At 43.9% G+C, this 26,372-nt stretch overlaps 1 protein-coding gene across 1 annotated transcript in view; it reads right to left on the bottom strand.

Annotated features, from left to right (window-relative positions):
* Positions 1–2,419: 2,419 nt before the first annotated feature.
* b4galnt4a (beta-1,4-N-acetyl-galactosaminyl transferase 4a) overlaps positions 2,420–26,372 on the bottom strand; it is a 430,046-nt gene continuing 406,093 nt past the window's right edge. The window contains exons 12-21 of the mRNA XM_055934959.1: positions 16,841–16,941; positions 16,492–16,565; positions 14,951–16,392; positions 11,931–12,103; positions 11,228–11,601; positions 7,971–8,124; positions 7,685–7,757; positions 6,152–6,305; positions 5,897–6,023; positions 2,420–5,620 (exon numbers count right to left, since the gene is read on the bottom strand). Of these exons, the coding sequence (XP_055790934.1) occupies positions 5,500–5,620; positions 5,897–6,023; positions 6,152–6,305; positions 7,685–7,757; positions 7,971–8,124; positions 11,228–11,601; positions 11,931–12,103; positions 14,951–16,392; positions 16,492–16,565; positions 16,841–16,941 (2,793 nt within the window). The 3' untranslated portion in view covers positions 2,420–5,499. The remainder of the gene's footprint in view (positions 5,621–5,896; positions 6,024–6,151; positions 6,306–7,684; positions 7,758–7,970; positions 8,125–11,227; positions 11,602–11,930; positions 12,104–14,950; positions 16,393–16,491; positions 16,566–16,840; positions 16,942–26,372) is intronic.

The following is a 26,372-nucleotide window of genomic DNA, read 5'->3' as shown; positions in this document are numbered from 1 at the left end:
GAATGCTGTGTCTGCGTCACTCGGAGGTCGCTTGGCAGAAAATGCTCTGTAGTCAGATCTATGAAATTGGGCCAAATATGTACTGTCACTAAATATGATCGTATTTATTTTACAGTAAGAAGGTGAAATCTTATAGTCTGTGGTTTGTAATTTGATTGTTACTAAGCATTTCAGTCATTTCAAGGTCCTATTACCTCACTTTTGTTGTATAGTAATAAAAAAAAATTCCACAATATTTCTTCTATATTTCACTATATTTTCTACTGTACTTGAGAAACAAAAGTGAGTACACTTTTGTAACTATTTATAGAACTATGCAGCACTACTAGTTATTGTTTATGGACATCTCATGAAAAATGATAACTTTTGGGTGTGTCTATTTAGGTGGAAATCTACATTTTGCATGATCTTTTAAGAGGTTTAAGAATACGAATATAATCATAATCTTAAAAGTGGTAATAATACTGTAATCATGTTCATGAACAGTTTAAAAGCTGAACGATGAATTGGTTTTCACTTGTAAAAAGTGGGCGAACGAGGCAGAGGTGATTGGTAATGTGTTCAAACCATAACTATAGAGATATCAGTGTATCGTTATATATGAAATTGGTTTGAATAAATGGGTATGTATCTGGAGTGTACAATTATAAAATAAGGATAAATGTGGATATTTATACATTGTGTTATTACCATGTTTGTGATATGTCGTTAATCCACCTGCTTTCAATCAATGGACCGTAAGTTGCTCTGGATAAGAGCATCTGCTAATTGACAGAAATGTACGTTTGTTTCAGGCATAGGATCTGGTGTGAGAGAGGAGGTGGGAGTTACTTCGACAGAGCAGATGTTGCATAATGTGTTACTGGCATGTTTAATCTGTTAGATCTGTATGAGGCCTAGGAGAGGATGGGAGAGTTGCTGTGATAGTGCCTCGTCCTGTACTAGTCACTGTGAGGGGTAATTACATTTAGCTTTTAATAGCTAGGCTGATGAAACACATAGAGTCACAACGATCTCCTGTGTGTTTGTGTGTGTGTGCGTGCACGTGGTTAACTATACTTGTGGGAACTAGGAGTCCCCACAATACTAGTAAACTAAGACATGTTGACCAACTGTGGACATTTTGCTAGTTCCCTCAAGGAAAAAAAGGCTATTTCTAGGGGGTTTAGGGTTAAGGGTATCATTTGTGTTAGGGTTAGAATGAGGGTTAGGGGTTAAAGGTCAGGTTTAGGAGTTAGGGTTAAGGTTAGATTTTGGGATAAAGTTAGGGTAAGGGTTAGGTTTAGGGGTTCAATAAAATAGGATTTTGAATGGGAAACAATTGTGTGTCCCCACAAGGTTAGTTAAACATGACTGTGTGTGTGTGTGTATATGTATACAGTCACACAGATATCCCGTGTGTGTGTGTGTGTGTGTGTGTGTGTGTCTGTGTGTGTGTGTGTGTGCCATTAATTGATCAATGCAAATGCTCTCACAACCCACTTTAGAGGGACATGGGTAAAACATTTTTGAGGGGGACCAAGTTGTAATCTACCGCAATGTCTTTCCAACTCCATTTGATATTCTTTACCTTCCAAAAGAAGTGTGTCGATACAGCGTCCCCTAGTGTTCACATATGGAACAATATTGTCATCGTTTACAATCTGGGATCTGTGAATCTGTTAAATGGCCATTTCAATTGTTGATACGTACTTATTAATTATTTAAGTATATAACCAAAACAAGTGGCAGGGCTGCCATTTTGCTGAAATATGAATCGCAGATTGTCGCTTTAAGAGCCTCAGCTGTTCTTGTAGGCAGGTTTTGACCAGACTGCAATAGGAACTCCCATCTATGTCTGAGCATCCCCGAGAGGTCAAGAGAAACATCCCAACAATGTGGAGACTTTAGCATAACACTTTATTTGCAAAAACAAACCAAAACGGATTAAAATAAAAATACAATACATTCTTAAAACTTTTTTCTCTACAAAACAATTTCACAGAAATTACCTTGGAATGTATATTCCTGTTTTTAACTTATATATGTATATATTTTCATGTTTCATTTTTAAATAGTCCTGTGTCAATGCTAAATGATGTACAGTAGACCTTTCTTTAGAGGGGGAGAAGAGGAAGGGGCAAATAAGAGGGATTTTAACAATCATAGTCAATAGCCAATCATTAGCAAGCTAACGCCCATATATGGCCTTCTTGAAGCCTTCCAGTCCATCCCGTCACAATAAGTACTCGGTAAGTAAACAAATTGGCCTCCAGTCATTCTGATGGGAGCAGGTGACTGGCTTCCTGTTACACAGCAGCAGCTGCCAGTGTCTCTCCATCACACCTCACATACCCTTTAGGCCAAAGACCCTCCCACCCCCCCACAGACCACCCTGGTCCTTGCAGTTTCTATAGCTTTACACCCCCCCCCCCCCCCCCTCTTCTTCTCTCTCTCTCACAATCCCTCTTTCTTTCTCCACCTCTTTCTCTCTCTCTCTCATTCTCTCTGTATCTTGGAACTTGTTTGTTCAGTGTATCAAGCTTTTTGAGTAGGATGTAACATTTATAGAACGTTCCAGATAGAAAAGTAATGTACAGAACTGACACGATTCCATCATTCTACCTGACAGGACATCATTTTTGCTCTACAAAATGTATTTCTATCTGACACTTCTGTAACGTCACCCCTCTTGAATAAGCCCCCTGGTATTCTCTTGATTCCCCTGCGTCTCCCCTCTTCACTACCTAAACTATAGACTCCCACCAAACCCAGGATAAAAGGGCACACATTGTAAAATGGCCTTGCACTACCAAATCTCACTCAAATAAAAATCTGTTTGACTTTTTGTAGATCCACGTCTTCAGGGAAGAGCTCCAGTGCTCTGAGTAACTCCTTCTGTCTCTGTGTGCGTTTCTCTGTTAGTATTCCTATGTAAGCTAAAGAAATATGAAGCTTCATCCCGAAACCCAGTCATACTTTGATTAACCAAGTTCAGCTCAGCATATGTTTAAAACATCACAGGCCTTAAAGCATCGGCATAAATGTAAAAAAAATAAAATAATGTTTCAAAGTCTACAACTTGTCACTCACAGTTCACTGCTCCCTTCCCAGTGCAGCATGCACTTCTTGGTACGTTCCAGTTATATCTGAGGGTTTTTCAGGGGAACTCTGGGGAATGGAGCGTACCATCAGCATGATCAACGAGGGATCAGGGGATAAACCATGTGCCCGATTCAGTGTCTGAGAGAAATGATAGTACACCCAAACCCAATATTAGTGCCTTTATTCAACCCACTCATCGCTAAGACCTGAGATAGGTAGGCATCTGTTTTCTGAAATACCTCTGTAGGGGATAGTAGATCAACCTGGAATATTTTAATAAAATGTATCAAGTAATTCATTAGTGTTGGCTAGCCGGACCATGAACACAGCACAATATCATCTGTAAATAGTAAGAGGAGAATGGGGTAAGTTGAGCCTTTTTTTTAACATTCTGCATCACTCCGTGAAGGAAAATATAGTATTTTTTCTAATATACATTTTAGGATGTTGTGTAATCCTGGAAGTAATCCGAATTCATGCAAACATTACAGTTATGAAAACATAGCTTGTCCAACAAGAAGTGGTCTCTCGGCACAACTTACCCCAGGTATGGGGCAAGTTGAGCCACAGGACAGGGTAAGTTAAGCCACCTACACATTTCTGCAACGAATGAAATATATAAAAAAAAAAACATGTCTATCTTTTTTTCCCAAACACAATTCAACACAATCCCTGTTTGGCCTTTAAATAAGTTTAAGCATCTTTTAATACAGGCTTAACACCTAACAGACACGTTGTACTTTTTTTTAACACGTTTAACATAGGCCAGGCCCTGTTGTTACCTCATATCCCAGTGATAATGCCTTGAATTATGGTTGGGAAGAAAACACTTCAATTTGCTAATGGCTGAACTTACCCCAAAGCAAACATCTTGACTATATTAGCCCACACAGCTACAATGATGCACTTTCATGCTCGGTTTAGGACCTCATATTGAAGCGTATATAGACCCCAAATGATTTAACAATCTTAAAATGATCTACCTTGGTTGAAATACAAGCATCGTGAAACCTCTAACACAATGAATACATTTGACTTGGTGATTTATTTATTTTTTTGCCTAATTTCTTACCACTTTTTCGATGTGGTTTCTTCCTTCATAGACTCCGTGAAGTGACGACCTCTTCCTAAATGTTAGGTCAAATTATGACTTTTGTGTACGGTTTCCTAGAAACAAGGGTGGCTCAACGTACCCCTTTGACTCAACTTACTCCACTCTCCCCTGAAATTCTTCCCACAAAACAGCAGCGAGGCTATGCACAATAAAAGTAAAGATACAAGGAACCCATGTCAATGCCAGAAAGAGAAATAAACAGAGAGAGAGAAAGCGAAAGAGAGAGAGAGAGATTGTATAGAAAGAGAGAGCAATAGATAAGAAAATTAAAAATAAAAAAAAGAGAGAGAAAGACAGACCGAAAGAAAGCTGAATAGACTATGAAATGAAGTACGTTTTGCAAAGCACTTTGATCAATCTGATGCCATCACCGCGGATCCCCCACTCCATATGGTCCAGTGTCTGTGTCTTCTTCCCATAGAACTGTACACATAACAGAGCTTATATTTAATATGCAACAACTTAGGGTTAACTTTCCCAAAATTCCCAGGTTGGAAGATATCCCTGTAAAAAAGATATCTGTAATCAGGAGTAAATAAGCAGGAATTTTGGGAAAGCTGCACATACTGCCTCATAGGCCTCTATAGTACATATGAAGCACCCCGGTTAGGTTTATACGAAGAAGCACATCAGGTAGACCCACTACACACTGTTACTTTCAACACCCAGACATTTCGTTGCGATACTAATATCTGAAATTTGACACCGGAGTGACGGAACGCGTTTCCCGGAACGACTCCTGTTCGCGCCGTACCTGAACACAAACAAAGAAACATTACTGTCGTCAGCACAAAGTCCTTCTTCACGTTCCTCAGACATCTCCTCACGTGGATGTTTTTGTAGAAAATCTTAGGTTGTCTTTTACAAATGTCTCGCTAGAAAAAAAGAAGACGCTTCCTCTGAACAAAACAAACAAAATACAAATAAACAAAACATTTTCAGTCTGTCAGTTAACATTGCACCAAAAAAGAAAAGACATTGTCTCTACATTGAGTTCTGTTAGTGAGGCGAAAGGTCAAGTCTATCCGGGTAGACGTCAACACCAACATAAAAAAACAGATTCCCTCCGTTTTCCCCCCTCAATGTCCTCCATTGACGGGAAAAAACATCCTCAGGGAAAAGATGTCCCTCAGACAGATCCTCAGAGAAGCAGGGATGGGCATCCCTGAAAAGTGCCTATCTAAAAAAAGGCAAAGTCAGGCAGTAAGTAAGCTTATTCAGGGTCTCTCCTCACACACAGTGGAGCTGCAGGTATAGGCCATGTGTCTTGGGTCCTCCAGGCCCATGGGGGGCGGTGTTAGCTATCCCCCTCCCTTGGGGGTTTTCTTGTTCTGAGCGTTCCACATGCCCCTTTTGGAGTGGTAGTAGTGGAAGAAGTTCCTCAGTCTCAGTCTCTCCACCTCCAGGCCGTTCTGTAGCACCCTTGAAGGAGGGAAGAGAGGAACAACCAGGTGGCTATAAAAATCACTCCTTTTCTCGTCACCTCCAATGATTGTAAAATACTTAACAGACAAAAACAAGGTGGTGGGAGCTCAACATTAGGCTGGTTTCCACCTGGTCAGCTCTTTCAAAATCAGTGCAATGACGATGAGGAGAATACATCATTTTAAGACAGTTGAGAAAGAGCCCGGAAAGAGGCGAAAGAGGGTTAGAAAGCAGAGGGTGTTGTGTTTGCAATGGTCAGGGTTGCCAGTTTACCTGTCCAGTAGTTCCCAGTCCTCTCCGCCCCAGCGGTCTTTAAACTCCTCCGTGTTCATCCCGCCGATCTTATCAAAGTCCGACTTATAAATCCCAAACAGGCCAAAGCCGTTCACCTCCCAGTAGCCTGCAGAGGGAAAGTAAATCCCAAACATGGTGGTATGTGTGTATGTGTGTGTGCATGCTGCGTGCGAGATATGTGTGCATGCCGTGTGCGTGATGTGTGTGTGTGTGTGTCTATCATGTGTGTATTACCATCAGGCTCTAGCGGGGAGCTGCCACAGCCCAGTCTCATGACGATAGGGGCAAAGGCCAGACGTCCCTCTACACAGTGCTTCCTGATGCTCTCCAGGATGTTGAGGGGGAAGTGGATGTGAAGGTCACACAGGAACGCTATACTGTGGTTGTCCTGTAAAACAGACATACACACAAATACGGTGTAATCAAAACTAAAGTACACACAATCATGGTTACAGACTCCCAACATACTCAGTCCCACAAACTCAAACGCCACACAAAAACTGTCAATCTAAATGCTCTACTCTACTGTGTGTGTGCGTCTATGTGTGTGTTTGTGTGTGCGCGAAGCATGCACTAGTGTGTCTGTATGTGTGTGAAAGGTTTTGATAGAAAACACCCACAGTCATTCAACTGTGAGTGACACCCCAGTCTTCCCCGTGTGACAGGCCTGACACTCAAATGACAGATAACTGTTTACCCAAATCCCTGTTGCATAGAGAGAGAGAGAGAGAGAGAGAGAGAGAGAGAGAGAGAGAGAGAGAGAGAGAGAGAGAGAGAGAGAGAGAGAGAGAGAGAGAGAGAGAGAGAGAGAGAGAGAGAGAGAGAGAGAGAGAGAGAGAGAGAGAGAGAGAGAGAGAGAGAGAGAGAGAGAGAGAGAGAGAGAGAGAGAGAGAGAGAGAGAGAGAGAGAGAGAGAGAGAGAGAGAGAGAGAGAGAGAGAGAGAGAGAGAGAGAGAGAGAGAGAGAGAGAGAGAGAGAGAGAGAAAGTCTATGTGACAGTCATGACACTCCAATGATTCATAACTCTCTGCCCAAATCCCTGTCGCACAGAGAAAGAGAGCGAGAGAGAGGAAACAAACAAAGAAGAAAGAGAGAGTTGGGAGAACGAGAGAGAACAAGAGAGAGTGAGATAGAGGGGAGGGTAGTAGTGGGAGAGGGAAAGAGACATAGAGAAAGTCTATTTGACAGCTTTGACACGCCAATGACAGATAACTGTCTGTGCAAATCCCTGTCGCACACACAAAAAGAGAACACCATTGAATAAAACATTGACTACATGTCTGTCTGCCTGTCTGGCTGTCTATCAATCTGTCAGGCCATGGGGTCACAGAGAACTGGACAGTTTGTGACCGTCTGAATGTGCGTGTGACTCTCTTGGGAGCATCTGAGACCTCTTGACCTCTGCAAGTCTTCAGAGTCAGAAGCTAACCACAATCATTTAAAGTGAGCTCCGAATACGGCACCTCACGATATCAGAGCATATACCGTGACTATCTCACTGTATTAAAAAAAATACCTCACTGAGATTGAGTAACAGTCACACGAGTTAGGATATACATTATGCTGCTTTTTATACTGCTCAACCTGTCAATGTGAAATTGTATGGGTAGTATGGTCATTGTCAGAGTAAAATGGTGTCCAGAAGCTTCAGCCTGCTCTCTACCGAGTGTGCATGTGGTGCATGTGTGTCACCTCAATCAGGGCATTTGCAAATGTATTGGCTGTATATGAATTCTCTTTCCCTTCCTGAAGGACCGCTATCTCTCACCTCGATAGTGTCCACTCCGATCTGTAGTCCCGCTGAGCGCTCAAAGTTCCCTTCTCTTCTCAAGTACTCATACCTGACAAAACACGCAAAGAATCACACCAGTTAACTCCAGGGTTTGGTCCGATTACATATCCCATTATGTGTGTGTGTCAGTTGGAATTGCTCCATAAGGACTGTTTATAAACTCCTGAATCAATTAAATTCCTGTAGTAATTAAAATGCACTCCTATGGAGCTATGGATGAACTCTGAGACAAACACACACACACACACACACACACACGCACCTAGGCACAGTGCTCTCTCGGAGGGCCTGCTCCACGTCCATGTCGGTGCTCTCGAAGTCGACGATGACGATGCTGAAGTCGTCGTCCTTCGTCTGACGGTGCAGCTCCTCCATGTCTGTGATGAACTGCTGCACCCAGCGAGCCTGGTTCTTCACTAGAGACACGCAGAGAGAGAGAGCGGCAAAGTGCTTTAACTTTCCACGGCCAATAAAGTGTATTGAATTGAATTGAATTGAGAGAGGGAGAAATTGTGTTTCAACACGACACAAGCTAAATCAGACACAGCCGTCTTCAATTCCCAAGCTTTCCTTTCAGATCTGCACGATTGTCTGTGCTGTATTTTTCAAAACCTCTCCCCAGGGACCCATTGCCATTCCATGTAGTTGATCTATTCCAGAGCTAGCACACTTTCCAGGGCTACAATTTATTTTTTGAAATGTGTGGGAGTCCATGAGGAATGGTTTGAGAAACTACTGTTGGAGAAGGGACTCGTGACCTAACGAGAGGTCAACCCTCCAGTACTGGGGCCTCATTTATAACCGTCATAAATTGCACAGAACATTTCCGCGTGCTCTATTTCTGAAAAGTCTAGTACAAAAATACTGAGATTCATAAACTTGCCGCACGCCATACATACGCATGTTTCCCGTTATAACTCAGACCTGTCGAACAACTGTGCACGCGTTACACAAGCATTAAAACGCCGCCTGGAAAATGCCTCCATTCACCTTTTATGGTGACAATAACTGTTGGCGTTACACCACGGCATGCAAAAAACATTGTTGTTCAATATTTAGTTCATCAATAGACTGGGTTTAAATATCCTGCCTTGGCATAGGCGCAGAGATTAAAAAGGCAATGAATATGCACTCTTATCACACAGCAATACGGTAGCCTGCCCATACTGTCACATATTTTACATACAGTGCATTCGGAAAGTATTCAGACCCCTTGACTTTTTCCACATTTTGTTACGTTACAGCCTTATTCTAAAATTGATTAAATACATGTTTTTTCTTCATCAATTTACACACCATAATGACAAAGAAAAAAATGATTTTTAGAAAACAAAAAACATACATTATTTACATAAGAATTCAGACCCTTTGCTGTGAGACTCGAAAATGAGCTCAGGTGCATCATGTTTCCATTGATCATTCTTGAGATGTTGCTACAACTTTACCTGTGGTAAATTCAAATGTTTGGACATAATTTGGAAAGGCACACACCTGTCTACATAATGTTCCACAGTTGACAGTGCATGTCAGAGCAAAAACCAAGCCATGAGGTTGAAGGAATTGTCCGTAGAGCTCCGAGACAGGATTGTGGCACAGATCTGAGGAAGGGTACCAAAAAATGTCTGCAGCATTGAAGATCCCCAGGAACACAGTGGCCTCAATCATTCTTAAACGGAAAGTTTGGAACCACCAAGACTCTTCCTAGAGCTGGCCGCCCGTCCAAACTGAACAATTGGGGTAGAAGGGCCTTGGTCAGGGAGGTGACCAAGAACCCAATGGTCACTCTGAAGGAGCTCCAGAGTTCTTCTGTGGAGATGGGAGAACCTTCCAGGAGGACAACCATCTCTGCAGCACTCCACCAATCAGGCCTTTATGGTAGTGGCCAGACGGAAGCTTCTCAGTAAAAGGCACATGACAGAGAAAAAAGATTCTCTGGTTTGATGAAACCAAGATTGAACTCTTTGGCCTGAATGCCAAGTGTCACGTCTGGAGGAATCCTGGCACCATCCCTATGGTGAAGTATGGTGGTGGCAGCATCAGGCTGTGAGGATGTTTTTCAGCGGCAGGGACAGGGAGACTAGTCAGGATCGAGTGAAAGTTGAACAAAGAGATCCTTGATGAAAACCAGCTGCAGAGTGCTCAGGACCTCAGACTGGGGAAAAAGTTCACCTTCCAACATGGCAACGACCATAAGCAGACAGCCAAGACAATGCAGGAGTGGCTACGGGACAAGTCCCTGATTGTCCTTAAGTGACCCAGCCAGAGCACGGATTTGAACCAAATCGAACATTTCTGGAGAGACATGAAAATATCTATGCAGCGGCGCTCTACATCCAACCTGAAGGAACTTGAAAGGATCTGGAGAGAAGAATAGGATAAACTCCCAAAATACAGGTGTGCCAAGCTTGTAGTGTCATACCCAAGAAGGCTGCCGAGGCTGTAATCGCTGCTCAAGGTGCTTCAACAAAGTACTGAGTAAAAGGTCTGAATACTTATGTAAACGTGATATTTCAACAACAAAAAATGATATACAGTATATACATTTGCAATCATTTCTAAAAACCTGCTTTTGATTTGTCAGTAAGGGGTATCGTGTGTAGATTGATGAGGAATTTAAAAAAATAAAAAAATAAAAAGAATAAGGCTGTAACGTAACAAAATGTGGAAAAAGTCATGGGGTCTGAATACTTTCCGAATGCACTGTAAGCTACTGTCTGCAAATTCTGAAACGTTGTAGGGCAGGCTACTCAGCTTTGGATGTGCGGTAGATTCTGCCTATTAAGTGCAGGCTCCTCAAACAAATGCAGTAGTTACAGTTATTTCTTGTGTGTTTTTCGTTCTACTTTACAGTTAAATGTTTTTTTTATAGTACTACTGATATTCATTACTGCATTGTTGGGGAAAAAAGCAAGCGCGAAAGGCATTTCACTGTCGGCTACTTGCGCACGTGACAATAAAAACATGAAACTTGATACACAGGCCGACTTAAATGTAAAAGCTTGCGCTGCCTATGAGGTTGCAGAACTTTCAATACATATAGCCTATCTATTTACTAGGCTACTTGGTCCAATTAAATGAGAGATGCGCATGGTAAGTTGTTGTGTGGCCCCTTGGGGATTATGAACCCATCACGGCCAGAAAAGGTGAAGAATATATTCTGCAATGGGTATGAAAAAATAATAGGAAAAAGATTCCTATGTCTAATTATAAGCTTCTTTTGTCTAATTATTTTAGACTATCCCCAATGGCAAATGGGTTGCATTCTTGTTAATATGTTTTCCTGTTTTTGTTTTATTATGAATAAGCTTTTCATCATATCCCACATTTGCACAAAATACTTACGTGCCAGCTTGCAATACAACATTTCAACCATTAGAAAATGTGCGTACACATGGTCTAAAGTTTGCGGGGGAGGTGAGCGCATTCTTACGTCAAGTGAAAAATAAATAAATGGCAAACTTTTGCGTGAAAACTGGTGCACACACACACACACACACACACGAGGCCCCTGGTTCCTACCTGGCACCACAAAATGCACCATCACATCCTTCCGCCACTGCAGCATGACCGGCTGGCACAGCAGAGGGTTGGCGTAGGCCGTGCCCCACGTGGTGGCCCCGGGCTGGGCAGGGGGGTGTGTGGAGGTTGGGGGTGCGGGGGTGCTGAGGATGAGACCAGGCGGGGACCCAGCAGGGGCCGAGGCGGGGATGAACTCTGTGTTCTCCAGGCTGTCTCCGCCCAGCCGGCCACGGTGGAGGAGAAGGTAGATGTATTCCGAGAGGCGCACCACGTTCCGACCGCGCTCCATCAGCTCCAGTTCCACCAGGTAGCGGTTTCCCCGGGCCGAGTCTCGCCTCTTCTCCACATTGATGATCCGCAAAAGGGTGTAGATACTGGGGGAGAAAGGGGAGGGTGTGTTTAGTAAAACAAACATACAACTTCAATATTGTCACTACATTGCTTCCATCCCCAATACACATGCACACGCACACGCACGCGCACGCACACACGCACACGCACACACACACACACACACACACACACACACACACACACACACACACACACACACACACACACACACACACAGTTCAACTACTTTAGCTGGGCTTGATTGAGCTTTTCTGGGGCAATTGACCCAATAAAAAAGTCACAAGACTCTAAAATGCTAAAAGTATTCATATAGTATCGGAACCCAGGTGTGGCACAATCACACACTAACCCTCCGTTGCGCTCGTTGAGCTTCTCCATGTACTGTGCCAGCACATCCACCACCTCGCTCTCGGCCAGCTGCAGGTTCCCAGACACGTTGCAGCGCAGGTCATTCCAGTCGGAGCGCAGCAGCTCAAAGTCCATGGGGTTGACTGAAAACGTTCTCTGCCAGTTGATGCTCTCCTATTTATTCATAAGTATGTTTATTTGACAGTTTTGTACACTTAAAACATCCATGTTTTATGCATTGCACCAGATATAGGTCGACAGCAAATTGCTTTCAACAAATCGTCGTTAAGCATGAGCTACAGTCCCTGGGGAAATGAACAATAAAATCATTCAACATTAGAGCCTGAGCGATAGGCTACGGGATTTTTTTTTGTGTCTGACTCATTCTACATCGTTACCTCAATCAAAGCACTCTATTTTTTGGCCTCTAAAACCATGTTTTGGTCAAATAGTAAAGTGCATTATCCTCGTGGTTCCGTTCATGAAAGTGCGTGCCCCTGTGACTGTTTCGCTGGGGCCTGCTACTGTACTGAGCAAGTCACTCTCCTCTTCCCCCATCCGCTCGAAAAATGTGTTCTGAACGTATAACATTTTAAGAGCTCTGGAAGCTTCATCCCTTGTCCCTGTCGAAGAGATGAGGGCCTCGTCTTTCTGTATGTATAATTTGTATTTCTCCACTCTTAATATTCGGCTCAATAGCAACTATTTTACAACCAATATATTTGATATGGCCTTGTGATGTTGGAGAGGCACTCGCGCGACATGCGCACCAGCCATTGCGAGATCATAGGCATATAGGTCTACTCCTGAATGCCGATTGGGGACCCTCTTCAGGATTCACCCCTTTTTAAAGATTTTCGCATAAAATGACAGACCCAAATCTAACTGCCTGTAGCTCAGGACCTGAAGCAAGGATATACATATTCCTGATACCATTTGAAAATAAACACTTTGAAGTTTGTGGAAATGTTACATTAATGTAGGAGAATATAACACATCAGATCTGGTAAAAGATAATTCAAAGAAAAAACATGCATTTTTTTGTATTTTTTTGTACCATCATCTTTGAAATGTAAGAGAAGGGAAATAATGTATTATTCCACCCCAGGCGCAATGTAGATTTTGAACACAAGGTGGCAGCAGTGTATGTGCAAAGTTTTAGACTGATCAAAGGAACCATTGTATTTATGTTCAAAACGTTGTATCAAGACTGCCCAAATGTGCCTAATTGGTTTATTAATACATTTCAAGTTCATAACTGTGCACTCTCCTCAAACAATAGCATGGTATTCGTTCACTGTAATAGCTACTGAAAATTGGACAGTGCAAATAGAATAACAAGAATTTAAGCTTTCTGCCAATATCAGATATGTCTATGTCCTTGTAACTTACAACCTCATGCTAATCACATTAGCTTACGCTAGCTCAACCATCCCGCTGGGAACCCACCGATCCTGTTGAGGTGCATTCCAGCCGGAGTCTATTCCACAAGTTACCACCAGCTAAATCTATGACGTTAAAATGACTATTTACTCTGTTCCATCTGACTGCTCAATTCACTGTCCCATTAGCCCAGGCAGGGAAGTTATAAATGTGATCTCTACTATAAAAAGCATCTAGACATTATCTCACATTTCTTTTAGACTAACATTTCGTTTTCAACAGCGGAGATTTGTATAAACCTTACAGTCTGTCTCTCTGACATTCGAAACATTGTTTCACTATTCAAATTCAATCTCCAACTGTCCCATAGTAAAGAACGTGTAACGGATCGGGAGTCGGGATGAGAGAGAGAGGCAGGCATCGTTTCTCAGCCAGTCGAAATCATGAATCAGCTGGCATCATTTTTCTGGTTGTATACAAAGAAATATCAGTTGAAAAAAAGGTAAAACGAAACGAAAAGCAGCTAGTTTGCAGTCTTTCCAGCTTCAGTTGGAAGTTATTGTGTTAGCTTGGTTGTTGGCTTGCCCCCTGAACAACAGTGTCCTAATGAGAGAGCACATTGTCTATGCCGGGTGAAATCGCACCTCATTAGCTCATTGTGATGGATGTATCCAAATAAATGTCACTGGAAAACAACTGAAACAAATGCAGCTACTGTTATTCTGTCTGCACTGTCTGACGTGACTGTAGGTTAGAAACACCACCGCATTTTTCTCGCGGCCAAAACTCAACAGCGCGCGCCGCCAGGCAAAAGGTCGGCTATTCTACAGTTAGTTAACACCATCTGCTCTAAAATGCACTCTGCACATCAGTCAAAAAACAACACTGTAGGCTACTTCGAAACAACACCGCATAAACTCAAGATCTAAATGCACATCCCCCGCGAATCTGATTGAGATGAAATGGTTGACGGGTACAACTTGAGGAACTATCATTCACCATTGAACGGCGGTGGGGTTTTTGTCTTACAGTAACATTTTGATATATTTGGTTCTGCTGTGTAGAATCCTGTGATTATTACGGGAGATCTTGCAGACATTGACTCAACACGATCCAACGTTATTAAATGAGCACCATTCGCCCGAGCAACCTTGTTTTCCGTGCGTAAAAGGCCCCCTAAAAAGTCGGATATGCACGCCCTTGTTTTAAACATGAGCTGGTTAAAAAAAAGAAGAGGAGGACCATGTCTCACCAGTCACTTGTACCAAAATGGTTAAGAAACGCTATAATATATTGCCAATGGTATGTGTCAGCCCTACTGCCTGTGTCTATGTAGGGTGTGTGTGTAGGGTGCAGGGTGTAGGATTTATGTGTGGGGATGGGGAGCGTGCGTATGGTGAGTGGGGGAGGCGGTGACCTGGCGGCACATGCAGTGATGTGGGGTGGCGTGGATAAAATGCCAGGGCTGAACAGTGATGCTGAACATAAAATATGACTCAACATACCCTACTCTCCTCTATGTAAATACTATCGGAGGTTTAAAGATCGATCCGATATGTTGGCAAAAGGTCCGTATCAACCGATATTATCGGTCTGACTCAATTCATTACAATCAGAAGCAGTTAAATCGCAACCAACCTCAGCCCAGCCTGGACGCGCCTCTTCAGCCTCGTAACTGTAGTCGGACACCCCACCCTCCTCTGGTTCTGGTTCTGGGTCTGGGTCGGGCTCTGGGTCAGCGTTCGAGCGGATTGGATCAGGGTCTCGGTCGGGTTCTGAGGGTTCTTGGTCTGGGTCGGGTTGTTTTTGCTGTGACTCGGTGATCTCGGAGGTTTTGAGGTACGAGGTGACCCTGGTTTCTAGCCTGCTTTCAACCCTGCTCTCGATAGTTTGGGCATTCTCCAAAGAGTTGGGGGGAGTGGGTGAATGAGGTGGCGGGGGCTGGAGGTGCTGGGGAAATGGGGTGCCTCTTTTACTGGGTAAGGTGGCGTCTGCGGCAGCCTCTTTTTCTGGGGGTATGTGGTGCTCCCTTCCCCCTCCTCTAACTCTCCCCCTCTCTCTGTCTCGGAGCCTCACTACCGCCACCCTGCTGGCTGCCTGGTGAACTGCGCCTTGTCTGCTAACACTAGCATTAGTGCCACGTGGGGGAGCTTTGCCGTCTCTTAGAGGGGGTTTGGGCCAGAGTTGGGGGGCAGAGACGAGCCCCCTGCTCCCCGCTCCCCCTCCCCCCCTGGATCGAGTGCTCTGGAGGTTGACCAGTCTGGTGGTCTTTCCACTCTGGTAAAGAAACACCCCAGGAAAGACTTCTCTCGGGTGACGCGACCCCGGACCCCTGCCCCTCTCCCTCTCTGCCCTCCTCTCCTCCTTCTCTCGCTCCCTTTCTTTGACCGGCCGCGGCCTGGTGATGTAGATCTTGTTCTCATCCTTCTTTTCCCTATTGTTGTTGTTGCCGGCGGCGGCAGCGTTTTTGTCATTACCATGGTTACGGGCGGCGTTATCATGGAGACGGGCGTTAGCGGCGTTGTTGCCGGGGGCGGAGTTACTAAGGATCTGCTTGGCGCGGCTGGCGAGGGCCGAGAGAGATGTCTTCTGGGGGAAGAGCAGGGACGACTTGCTCAGTTTGGGAGGGGTCTCCTCTCCTGCACCCCCTCCTCCTCCTCCCTTCCTGCCCGGCCCCCCTGGTGCTAGCTCAGAGGGACCCGTCCTGATCCAGGAGAGGGAACGACCGTGGACCACGTTGTCTGACTGCGGGTGCAGCTCCTCGCTCTCCGCCTCGGGCCTCTCTAGAAGTCCCCTCCTGGAGGTCTGTCCCCCTCTTCTCCTCGGGCCGTCATTGTCCCACTCTCTGTCTGTCTGTCCATCGCTCTTGAGGAAGTGTTTTTTCTCTCTACGGACCACAATGCTGTTCTCCTCCTCCCCCTCTCTTTCTCCAAGGGAAGGTCTGGAGGTGTGGATGGATAGGCTGGGGTGAGAGGTCCTCTTAGTTGATAGGCTAGGCGGAGCGGTCCTATTTGGTGATTGGGTACCTACGATCTCGGCCTCATCTTCCGGGTCCACCCCTTCCTCCTCTTCCGGGAAATCTGTGGCAACAGAGAAAGTTAATCGTTAAAGGGTGTGTGTGTGCATGTGTGTTGTGTGTGTATATGTGTGTCTGTGTGTCAGTGGGTGTGTGTACTTACCGTCTGGGTTAGGGAAGAAGAAGGGTCTATCATCGTCCTCCTCGTCTATCTTCATGTACTTGTAGAAGCCAAACCTGTCAGAGAGAGAGCACGAGAGCGAGAGAGAGACAGTTACACAGCAGTCTAACAATACCCCAACTAAGTGTTTCTCTTTCTCTCTTCTTTCTTGTCTGTTTTATATATTTTTATGTTTGTATTTCTCCATCTATGATTTGGAGAGTGGTTACATTTCTCCATCTTCATCCTTCCAAACCGAGCGACGGAGCAGGCATATTTCTCTGCTCTGCTTCCATCTGTGAATTACAATATAATAATCAACTGCACGTGGAAAATAGCCAACAGAACGTACTTCTCCAAGTAGATGGGTGACTCCCTGTAGAAACACTTGTTCTCTCTCTCCATGTGTGTCAGACGTGTAAAGTCATTGGGATAAATGAAGGACAGGTACACCTGAGGGAGAGACAAACAGGGACAAGTCGGTGAATGAAGACAGAACTAATAGATACAGTGCTAATAACATGTATGGGTAAATACTGATCACGTGCAGGCAAAGTTTTTGCAAAGGAAAAGGAAAGTCCAGGGTAGTCCCTTACTGTTTCAGTCTGTTTTTATCCGTTTGGTGCCTAATGAATATGACCCTGGTATTGCTTCCTCAAAAAATATGATATTTATCTGTCAATAATATTTTGGTGTAATGACACACTTTCTTAAAATTTGATTTGATTGTATCATTTTTCTCCCTGTTTCTCCCCAATTTTCGTGGTATCCAATCGCTAGTAATTACTATCTTGTCTCATCGCTACAACTCCCGTACAGGCTCGGGAGAGGCGAAGGTCGAAAGCCACGCATCCTCCGAAACACAACCCAACCAAGCCGCACTTCTTAACACAGCGCGCCTCCAACCCGGAAGCCAGCCGCAGCAATGTGTCTGAGGAAACACCGTGCACCTGGCCCCCTTGGATAGCGCGCACTGCGCCCGGCCCACCACAGGAGTCGCTGGAGCGCGATGAGACAAGGATATCCCTACCGGCCAAACCCTCCCTAACCCGGACGACTTTAGCCCAATTGTGCGTCGCCCCATGGACCTCCCGGCCGGCTGCGACAGAGCCTGGGCGCGAACCCAGAGACTCTGGTGGCGCAGCTAGCACTGCGATGCAGTGCTCTAGACCACTGCGCCACCCGGGAGGCCCATAATGACACACTTTGACCAAAAGAGAACCCTAGAGGTTTGTTCAGAGCTGTCTTCAATACAGAAGAGGAAGAAGATAAGTTTTAAACGCCCACACCAGTATAAATCCATTTCTTTGGAGCTGAAAGATGATCGCCAGAGCTTACCCATGAATTTGCACAACAACGTAAGGCAATGAGTCATAGTCTTTGTCGAAGTATGACATATTTGGGCATGAAGTGATAATACCGAACTGCCCGCTTTGTGAAAATGTGTGCCAATGAGGTCTCTGAAATGACGTGGAAAGTATTTTATCTATGTTTCAGGGCTGGGTTAAATTTTGAATGGTAGCACCCACCAGCATGGCATTGTTTATGAATCAGAAAGACCTGCAGCGTTTGAGAGTTGCAACTGAGCTGAGCAATATAATAGATCATCTTTGGCTATAGCAAACATGGTGGCTAAATGAAGATAATTTACTCGGCCTTTTACCATTTACCAAATGGTCAGTTCCGGTGTACTTAATGTCTTTTGGTCCTAGACTTGGCACTCCGGTGATTCTCTCAAGCTCTGTCAGGTTAGATAGGGAGCGTCGCTGCACAGCAATTTTCAAGTCTCTCCAGAGATGTTCAATCGGGTTCAAGTCCGGGCTGTGGCTGCGCCACTCAAGGACATTCAGAGACTTGTCCCGAAGCAGCTCCGTGTTGTCTTGGCTGTGTGCTTATGGTCTTTGTCCTATTGGAAGGTGAACCTTCCCCCCAGTCTGAGGTCCTGAGGATCTCGATCCTGACTAGTCTCCAAGTCCCTGCCGCTGAAAAACATCCCCACAGCATGACGCTGCCACCACCATACTTCACCGTAGGGATGGTGCCAGGTTTCCCCCAGACGTGGAATGCCAAAGAGTTCAACCTTGGTTTCATCAGACCAGAGAATCTTGTTTCTTGTCATGTGCCTTTTACTGACGAGTGGCTTCCTTCTGGCCACTCTACCATAGAGGCTTAATTGGTGGAGTGCTGCAGTGATGGTTGTCCTTCTGGAAGGTTCTCCCATCTTCACAGAGGAACTCTGGAGCTCTGTCAGAGTGACCATCGGGTTCTTTTTCACCTCCCTGACCAAGGCCCTTCTTCCCCGATTGCTCAGTTTGGCCGGGCAGCCAGCTCTAGGAAGAGTCTTGGTGTTTCCAAACTTCTTCCATTTAAGAATGATGGACTGAGTTCTTGGGGACCTTCAATGCTGCCGAAATATTTTGGTACCTTTCCCCAGATCTTGTGCCTCGACACAATCCTGTCTCGGAGCTCTAAGGACAATTCCTTCGACCTCATGGCCTCGTTTTTGTTCTGACATGCGCTGTCAACTGTGGGACCAAATATAGACAGGTGTGTGCCTTTCCAAATCCTGTTCAATCAATTTAATTTACCACATCTCAAGGATAATCAATGGAAACAGGATGCACCTGAGCTCAATTTCGAGTTTCATAGCAAAGGGTCTGCATACTTATGTAAATAAGGTATTTCTGTTTGGTTTGTATCCTCCACAGATGTGAAATGTGTTGCAGGGGAGGCTCAGGCTTAACTGCCTGTTGCCATTTAGGGAATTTTAAAAAGTGGGGAAGTGAAGATTGTGTTTGTTTTTTATGATCATGTTTTATAATTTATTATTTTATTGAGTTTTGTATTGATGTGTGTTTTGTATTGCGTTGGGCTCATTTGAAAAAGAGACTTGGTCTCATTATGACACCCTGTTAAAATATATATATTGAAATGTTTTATTTTTATTTAACCAGGTAGGCTAGTTGAGAACAAGTTGTCATGTTCGTTTAGAGATGGATTGGACCAAGGTGCAGTATGGTAGGCGTACATCATCAATTTATTAAATGAACACCAAAAACAAAAAAGAATAAACGACACGTAAAGTTTTGTAGCGCTAAAACAGCAACTAACCAAAAACAAGATCCCACAAACTAAAGGTGGAAAAAAGGCTGCCTAAGTATGATCCCCAATCAGAGACAACGATAGACAGCTGCATTGGACAGAATTACGTCGGCAGACCAGTCATGATGGATCGGCGGGGCTCCGTGTCGATAAAGGCTCCAGGCCAATTGGCAAAAGAGGTAATGTAGCTTGAGTAATTTTGTTTGCTAGCCGGGAGATGCGCCTGGCTCAAGGCTAACTGGTGCTAGCTTCGGGACAACGGCGTTAGCCACTATAGTCACTCGGTAGCAGCTAGCTGGTTGCGATGATCCGATGCAAAAGGTCCAGAGCTTACGGCAGGAATCTAGCGATGTAGTGGCTTCTAGTCATGTTAGTGAAGAGTCCGGGAGGCATCAGCTGTGTAGCCGAGTGATCATATGGGCCTGGCTCAAAGGCTAGCTTCGGGGATGTGCCACTCGGTAGCAGCTAGCTAGCTGTGATGATCTAGAGTAATGGTGGAGAAAAGCAGTCCGATATACTCAGGGTTGATATCGTGTTGTGCAGACTGGCGGGTATTATCCAGGGTAAAAGCGGCTGGTGTCTGAGCTAGAGGTAAAGGCCGCTAGCAGTGGCTAATTAGCTAGTAGCTAATTAGCTGGTTAGCATCTGATGGCTAGCTGCTGATGGAGGTTCTAGCTATAAGGTCTAAAAAAAAAATTTGCAGATCCATATCACATTGGGTGAGGCGGGTTGCCGGAAGGTATATTTAATTTAAAAACGGAAAAAGAAATTGAAATATATTGGAATATATACAAAAAAAGATGAAAAAGGACTAAATTTACACGGGACAATGACAAAAACGTCTGCACTGCTATGCCATCTTGGAATGTAAAAAAATAAAGGTTAATTAAAATAATTCATTGATATATAGCTAGCTAGCTTTCTGAAATGAAAACAGAGAGAACAAAGAATATAGCTACAGTGCCTTCAGAAAGTATTCAAGCCCCTTCACTTTTTCCCACATTTTGTTGTGTTACAAAGTGCGATTCAAATGGATTTAACTGACATTTTTTTGCCAACGATCTACACAAAATACTCTGTAATGTGAAAGACACATTTGAATAAAATAAATTGTAAAAATGGAAAATAAACTTGAATATATCTTGATTAGATAAGTATTCTGGGTAAGTCTCTAAGGGGCCGATCCCAATTTAGGAATTTATGCCTTTCCTACGCACGTCTTCCTATGCACTTCTCAGTATTTGGTATTCAGACTTGCCTTATTCATTCGCGTAACACGCACTGCAGGTGTGGTTACCTTGCATGCTCTGAATAAAAATAATTCAACTGCTGAAAACTCTCCCACTTGATGGCCAACAAATTTTCTTGTGGACTTTTCATTCAATGGGGCTTTCAGTACATTCATCTTAAACCATCCCTTTACATATGGTGGTGCACCTTTAATTATAATTTAGTCGACAGACTCAATAGAATATATCGAGAGAACGGGTTCTGAATATATGGATCAATGAAAGTGGCAGGTAGCCTAGTGGTTAGAGCATTGGGCCAGTAACTGAATGGTTGCTAGATCGAATCCCTGAGCTGACAAGGTAAAAATCTGTCGTTCTGCCACTGAACAAGGCAGTTAACCCACTGTTCATAGGCTGTCATTGTAAATAAGAATTTGTTCTAAACTGACTTGCCTAGTTAAATAAAGGTTAAATGTGAAAAAAAAGAAAGCAGTCTCTGTTTCAGCACCGACTGGTAAATTAAAAAATACTATGATCTTGTAAATTATTTAGACACATTTTAGGGTTAGGAAAGTACGAATATTTGTATTTTCAAATGCACAAAATACTAGATATTGATGAATAAAAAAAACTGTGGTTTGATTCATCCTGAAGGTTTTCCTATTCAAGTTCAAGCCATTCAATGTTGGAAGGTGGGAAAAAATGTACAGTAAGGGTTGAACAATAATCTCTCTAATCATGGAACTGTATGACAACGGTCCAGTCGTTGTGAACCGTGCGCCCGGCTGCAGGTGTAGCCTGCCATGTGTGGTCTGAGTTCCATAATGATTCAAATAGGCTACATGTCCTTAATTATTGCACAACGCTAGCCTAATATGATCCACTAATGCTCGTGACCCTCGGGAGCAATTTACAAGGACGTGACAGAAGAAAGAAAGATAAACAGAATGGAATGATTCAAAAATAAATGAATGTGGGTATTACTGACGGTGGCTCCCGATAGCGGCTAATATTTAACATGATAAAAATTGTCAAATAAAATGGAGAAAAGCCCGGGCATATAATAAAAACATTCTAAAGTGCATACATCAACTCGGCACGTTCAGCCCCACAGACGCCTCTAGTTTAGGTCTCCAAACGTCATCCATGCAAATTATGAGGGCAAACAATTAGAATTCTGAATAACAGCACACCTATTCATATCCTATTTCACTGTGGAAGAAGGGCTGCAATACATGTCTTCCATATGGCTGGTTTCATAAGGAATAATCTAAAACAATTGCTGTGTGTATTTACAATCGCCTTCTCCAAATGGATTACTAATTTACCTAGCTCTTATTAATTCGTAAATTACAGTGCATGGAGAATGCTGTTATTTCTATCGGAAAAAATGAAGTAGATCCTTTTTCCACTTGGAACCGGTAGGTTTGCTAGTCCTTATTCATGGTTTCCTCGCACGTAACAGTGGTGGAATTATTAGGTATTAAATCAAAGTCAGAATACGGTGTAATCTGTAGACACACCTCCGCCACACCTTCATATATGCATGGTCCACCTCAAATGAATAGAGGGTGAATAGCATGCTATTGTCCTGACTTGGCCCTTTCTGGGTGTAGATCGTGGAAAATTCTGAATGGTACTCTGAAGTATCCATTCTAACCACCTACAACCACAAAATACTTTGTAACGTCAATGAAAGTTAACCAGAGACTCTGATGAACCCTACAGGACGATCAAGGATTCCAACAGAGAAGACAACAACGACATACGGGCGTAAATATATATATATTGCAATTATTCTCGAATGAGCGCCCGTTCATGTGCAAAGGATTAACATTTCAATTAATATAATTATAGACTGTGTGTAGTGAATCCATTTGTCTTTCCCGCTCTTTCTCAGTCAAACCCCTTTCCTTTTGTCTACCAAGCTGTCATATCAGCTTAGCCCACTAGGGACTTTCTATCATTGTTAGTAACCAATATCTACTGTTTGTTTGTTATTTATTTCTGTGATTATTTAGTTAGTAAATAAATTATTAAGCAAATTTGTATATGGCTGATTCATCATTTATGCTAGGATTCGTGCAGATAACCAAGAATTTTATGATGTTCAGATGAGACTGATAGAAGGTAAAGAATAATTAATAATTGACTGCTATTGATATAAAAGATCTTCAGATCTTTAAGAGTGGATTTGGGAGATAGCCGCTTTATATACTTACTTATATACTTTATACATATTACTTTCCAAGATGGCGTAGCAGTCAGACGTCCTTTGTCCTCGTCTTGTCCCGTGTATATATATTTTATATCTTTTTATTCGCATATCTTTTTATATTTTTTTTTCTAAAAACTCAACTTCAAAACACTCTCCTGCAACCCGCCAAACGTGGTGCGGATCTGTTTTTTCCCAAAAGTATTATTCACCTCGTATCCGAAATCCACAACAGAAGCTAGCCAGAAGTTAGCCAGCTCACTAGCTCACTAGCTCACTAGGTTATTCAGCTAACCACGGCTAGTGGTCATCAAGTATACTTTAGCTCGGAAAGCTATCGCCAAGTTTTGTACAACGCGACTCAGACCAGAGCATACCTGACCTATTTTCTCTCCATATCCCCGGATTTCTACCGCAAGCTCTTGCAGCTAACTAGCTGCTATTCGAGTGACTATTGGCTAACGTCGATTCCGGAGCAAACACCAATTATCCCGGAGCGAGCCAGCTGAAGAGTTCCATCAGCCACTCCTGGGCTACAATCACCTATCCGGACCGTTTTACTGCCGATGCGGAGCCCCACCGGGCCTTCACGACTGGACTACCGACGTTATCTGCCCGAGGGAGTTATTCAACTGGCCCCTCCATCGCGACGTAACCTGAACGCCCATCTGCTAACTGCGGCCCGCTAATCGTTAGCTGTCTTGAGCATATCGGCTGCTATCTGAACAGGTCTATCGAACAATCTTCTTGGGTCACTATAACTATAACTATTTTGACAATTGGATTGGTCCCCTCTCCCACACGGAACCCCACTAATCTACCGACGGAAACGCACAGTGTGGCCAAAAACAGACCTCTATCCTATGCTAGCTTGCTATCGATGGCTCGGCTAGCTGTCTGAATCGCCGTGACCCCAACCAACCTCACTACTCACTGGATCCTTATGATCACTTGGCTAAACATGCCTCTCCTTAATGTCACTATGCCTTGTCCATTGCTGTTCTGGTTAGTGTTTATTGGCTTATTTCACTGTAGAGCCTCTAGCCCTGCTCATTATACCTTATCCAACCCTTCAGTTCCACCACCCACACATGCGATGACATCACCTGGTTTCAATGATGTTTCTAGAGACAATATCTCTCTCATCATCACTCAATGACTAGGTTTACCTCCACTGTATTCACATCCTACCATACCTTTGTCTGTACATTATTGTCACGCCCTGACCTGAGATATCTGTTTTCTTTATATTTTGGTTAGGTCAGGGTGTGACTAGGGTGGATTACGCTAGTTTTGTATTGTCTAGGGGTTTTGTATTGTCTCTGGTTTTTGTATGTCTAGGGTTTTGTAGGTCTAGGTATTTGTATGATTATGGTGGCCTGATATGGTTCCCAATCAGAGGCAGCTGTTTATCGTTGTCTCTGATTGGGGATCATATTTAGGTAGCCATTTACCCTTTGCTGTTTGTGGGTTCTGTTCTATGTTTAGTAGCCTGTCTGCACTATTCATATTAGCTTCACGGATCGTTGTGTTGTTTTGTTAGTTTGTTCAGTGTTCATTCTTTTAATAAATATAGAATGTACGCATACAACGCTGCGCCTTGGTCCGATTCATACGGACCAAGGATACCATATGTGAACTGATTGCCGCCTATCTATCTTCAGAGCTCGTGCTGTTAGGTGACCTAAACTGTGACATGCTTAACACCCCGGCCATCCTACAATCTAAGCTTGATGCCCTCAATCTCACACAAACTATCAATGAACCTACCAGGTACCACCCCAAAGCCGTAAACACGGGCACCCTCATAGATATCATCCTAACCAACTTGCCCTACAAATTCACCTCTGCTGTTTTCAACCAAGATCTCAGTGTTCACTGCCTCATTGCATGCATCCGTAATGGCTCAGCGGTCAAACAACCTCCAATCATCACTATCAAAAGCTCCCTGAAACACTTCAACGAGCAGACCTTTCTAATCGATCTGGCCCGGGTATGCTGGAAGGATATTGACCTCATCCCGTCAGTAGAGGATAACTGGTTATTCTTTAAAAATGCCTTACTCACCATCTTAAATAAGCATGCATCATTCAAGAAATTTCGAACCAGGAACAGATAAAGCCCTTGGTTCTCTCCAGACCTGACTGCCCTTAACCAACACAAAAACATCCTGTGGAGTTCTGCATTAGCATAGAACAGCCCCCGTGAAATGCAACTTTTCAGGGAAGTTAGAAACCAATATACACAGACAGTTAGAAAAGCCAAGGCTAGCTTTTTCAAGCAAAAATTTGCTTCCTGCAACACAAACTACAAAAAGTTCTGGGACATTGTAAAGTCCAAGGAGAATTACATCACCTCCTCCCAGCTGTACACTGCACTGAGGATAGGAAACTCTGTCACCACCGATACATCCACTATAATTGAGAATTTCAATAAGCATTTTTCTACGGCTGGCCATGCTTTCCACCTGGCTACCCCTACCCCGGTCAACAGCACTGCACCACCCACAGCAACTTGCCCAAGTCTTCCCCATTTCTCCTTCTCCCAAATCCAGTCAGCTGATGTTCTGAAAGAGCTGCAAAATCTGGACCCCACAAATCAGCCGGGCTAGACAATCTGGACCCTTTCTTCCTAAAATTATCTGCCGAAATTGTTACAACCTCTATTAATAGCCTGTTCAACCTCTCTTTTGTATCATCTGAGATTCCCAAAGATTGGAAAGCAGCTGCGGTCATCCCCCTCTTCAAAGGGGGACACACTCTTGACCCAAACTGCTACCGACCTCTATCTATCCTACCCTGCCTTTCTAAGGTCTTCGAAAGCCAAGTTAAAAAACAGACCACCGACCATTTCGAATCCCACCGTACCTTCTCCGCTATGTAATCTGGTTTCAGAGCGGGTCATGGGTGCACCTCAGCCACGCTCAAGGTCCTAAGCGATATCTTAATCATCATCGATAAGAAACAATACTGTGCAGCCGTATTCATTGACCTGGCCAAGGCTTTCGACTCTGTCAATCGCCACATCCTCATCGGCAGACTCAACAGCCTTGGTTTCTCAAATGATTGCCTCGCCTGGTTCACCAACTACTTCTCCGACAGAATTCAGTGTGTCAAATCTGAGGGCCTGTTGTCCGGGCCTCTGGCAGTCTCTATGGGGGCTGACTCTTCTTGGGCTGACTCTCTTCTCTGTATACATCAATGATGTCGCTCTTGCTGCTGGTGAGTCTCTGATCCACCTCTACACAGATGACATCATTCTGTATACTTCTGGCCCTTCTTTGGACACTGTGATAACAACTCTCCAGACGAGCTTCAATGCCATACAACTCTCCTTCC

This window comes from Salvelinus fontinalis, chromosome 9, assembly GCF_029448725.1.
Source record: "Salvelinus fontinalis isolate EN_2023a chromosome 9, ASM2944872v1, whole genome shotgun sequence".
NCBI lineage: Eukaryota > Metazoa > Chordata > Actinopteri > Salmoniformes > Salmonidae > Salvelinus > Salvelinus fontinalis.
This window is presented reverse-complemented; position numbering and strand designations above follow the sequence as displayed.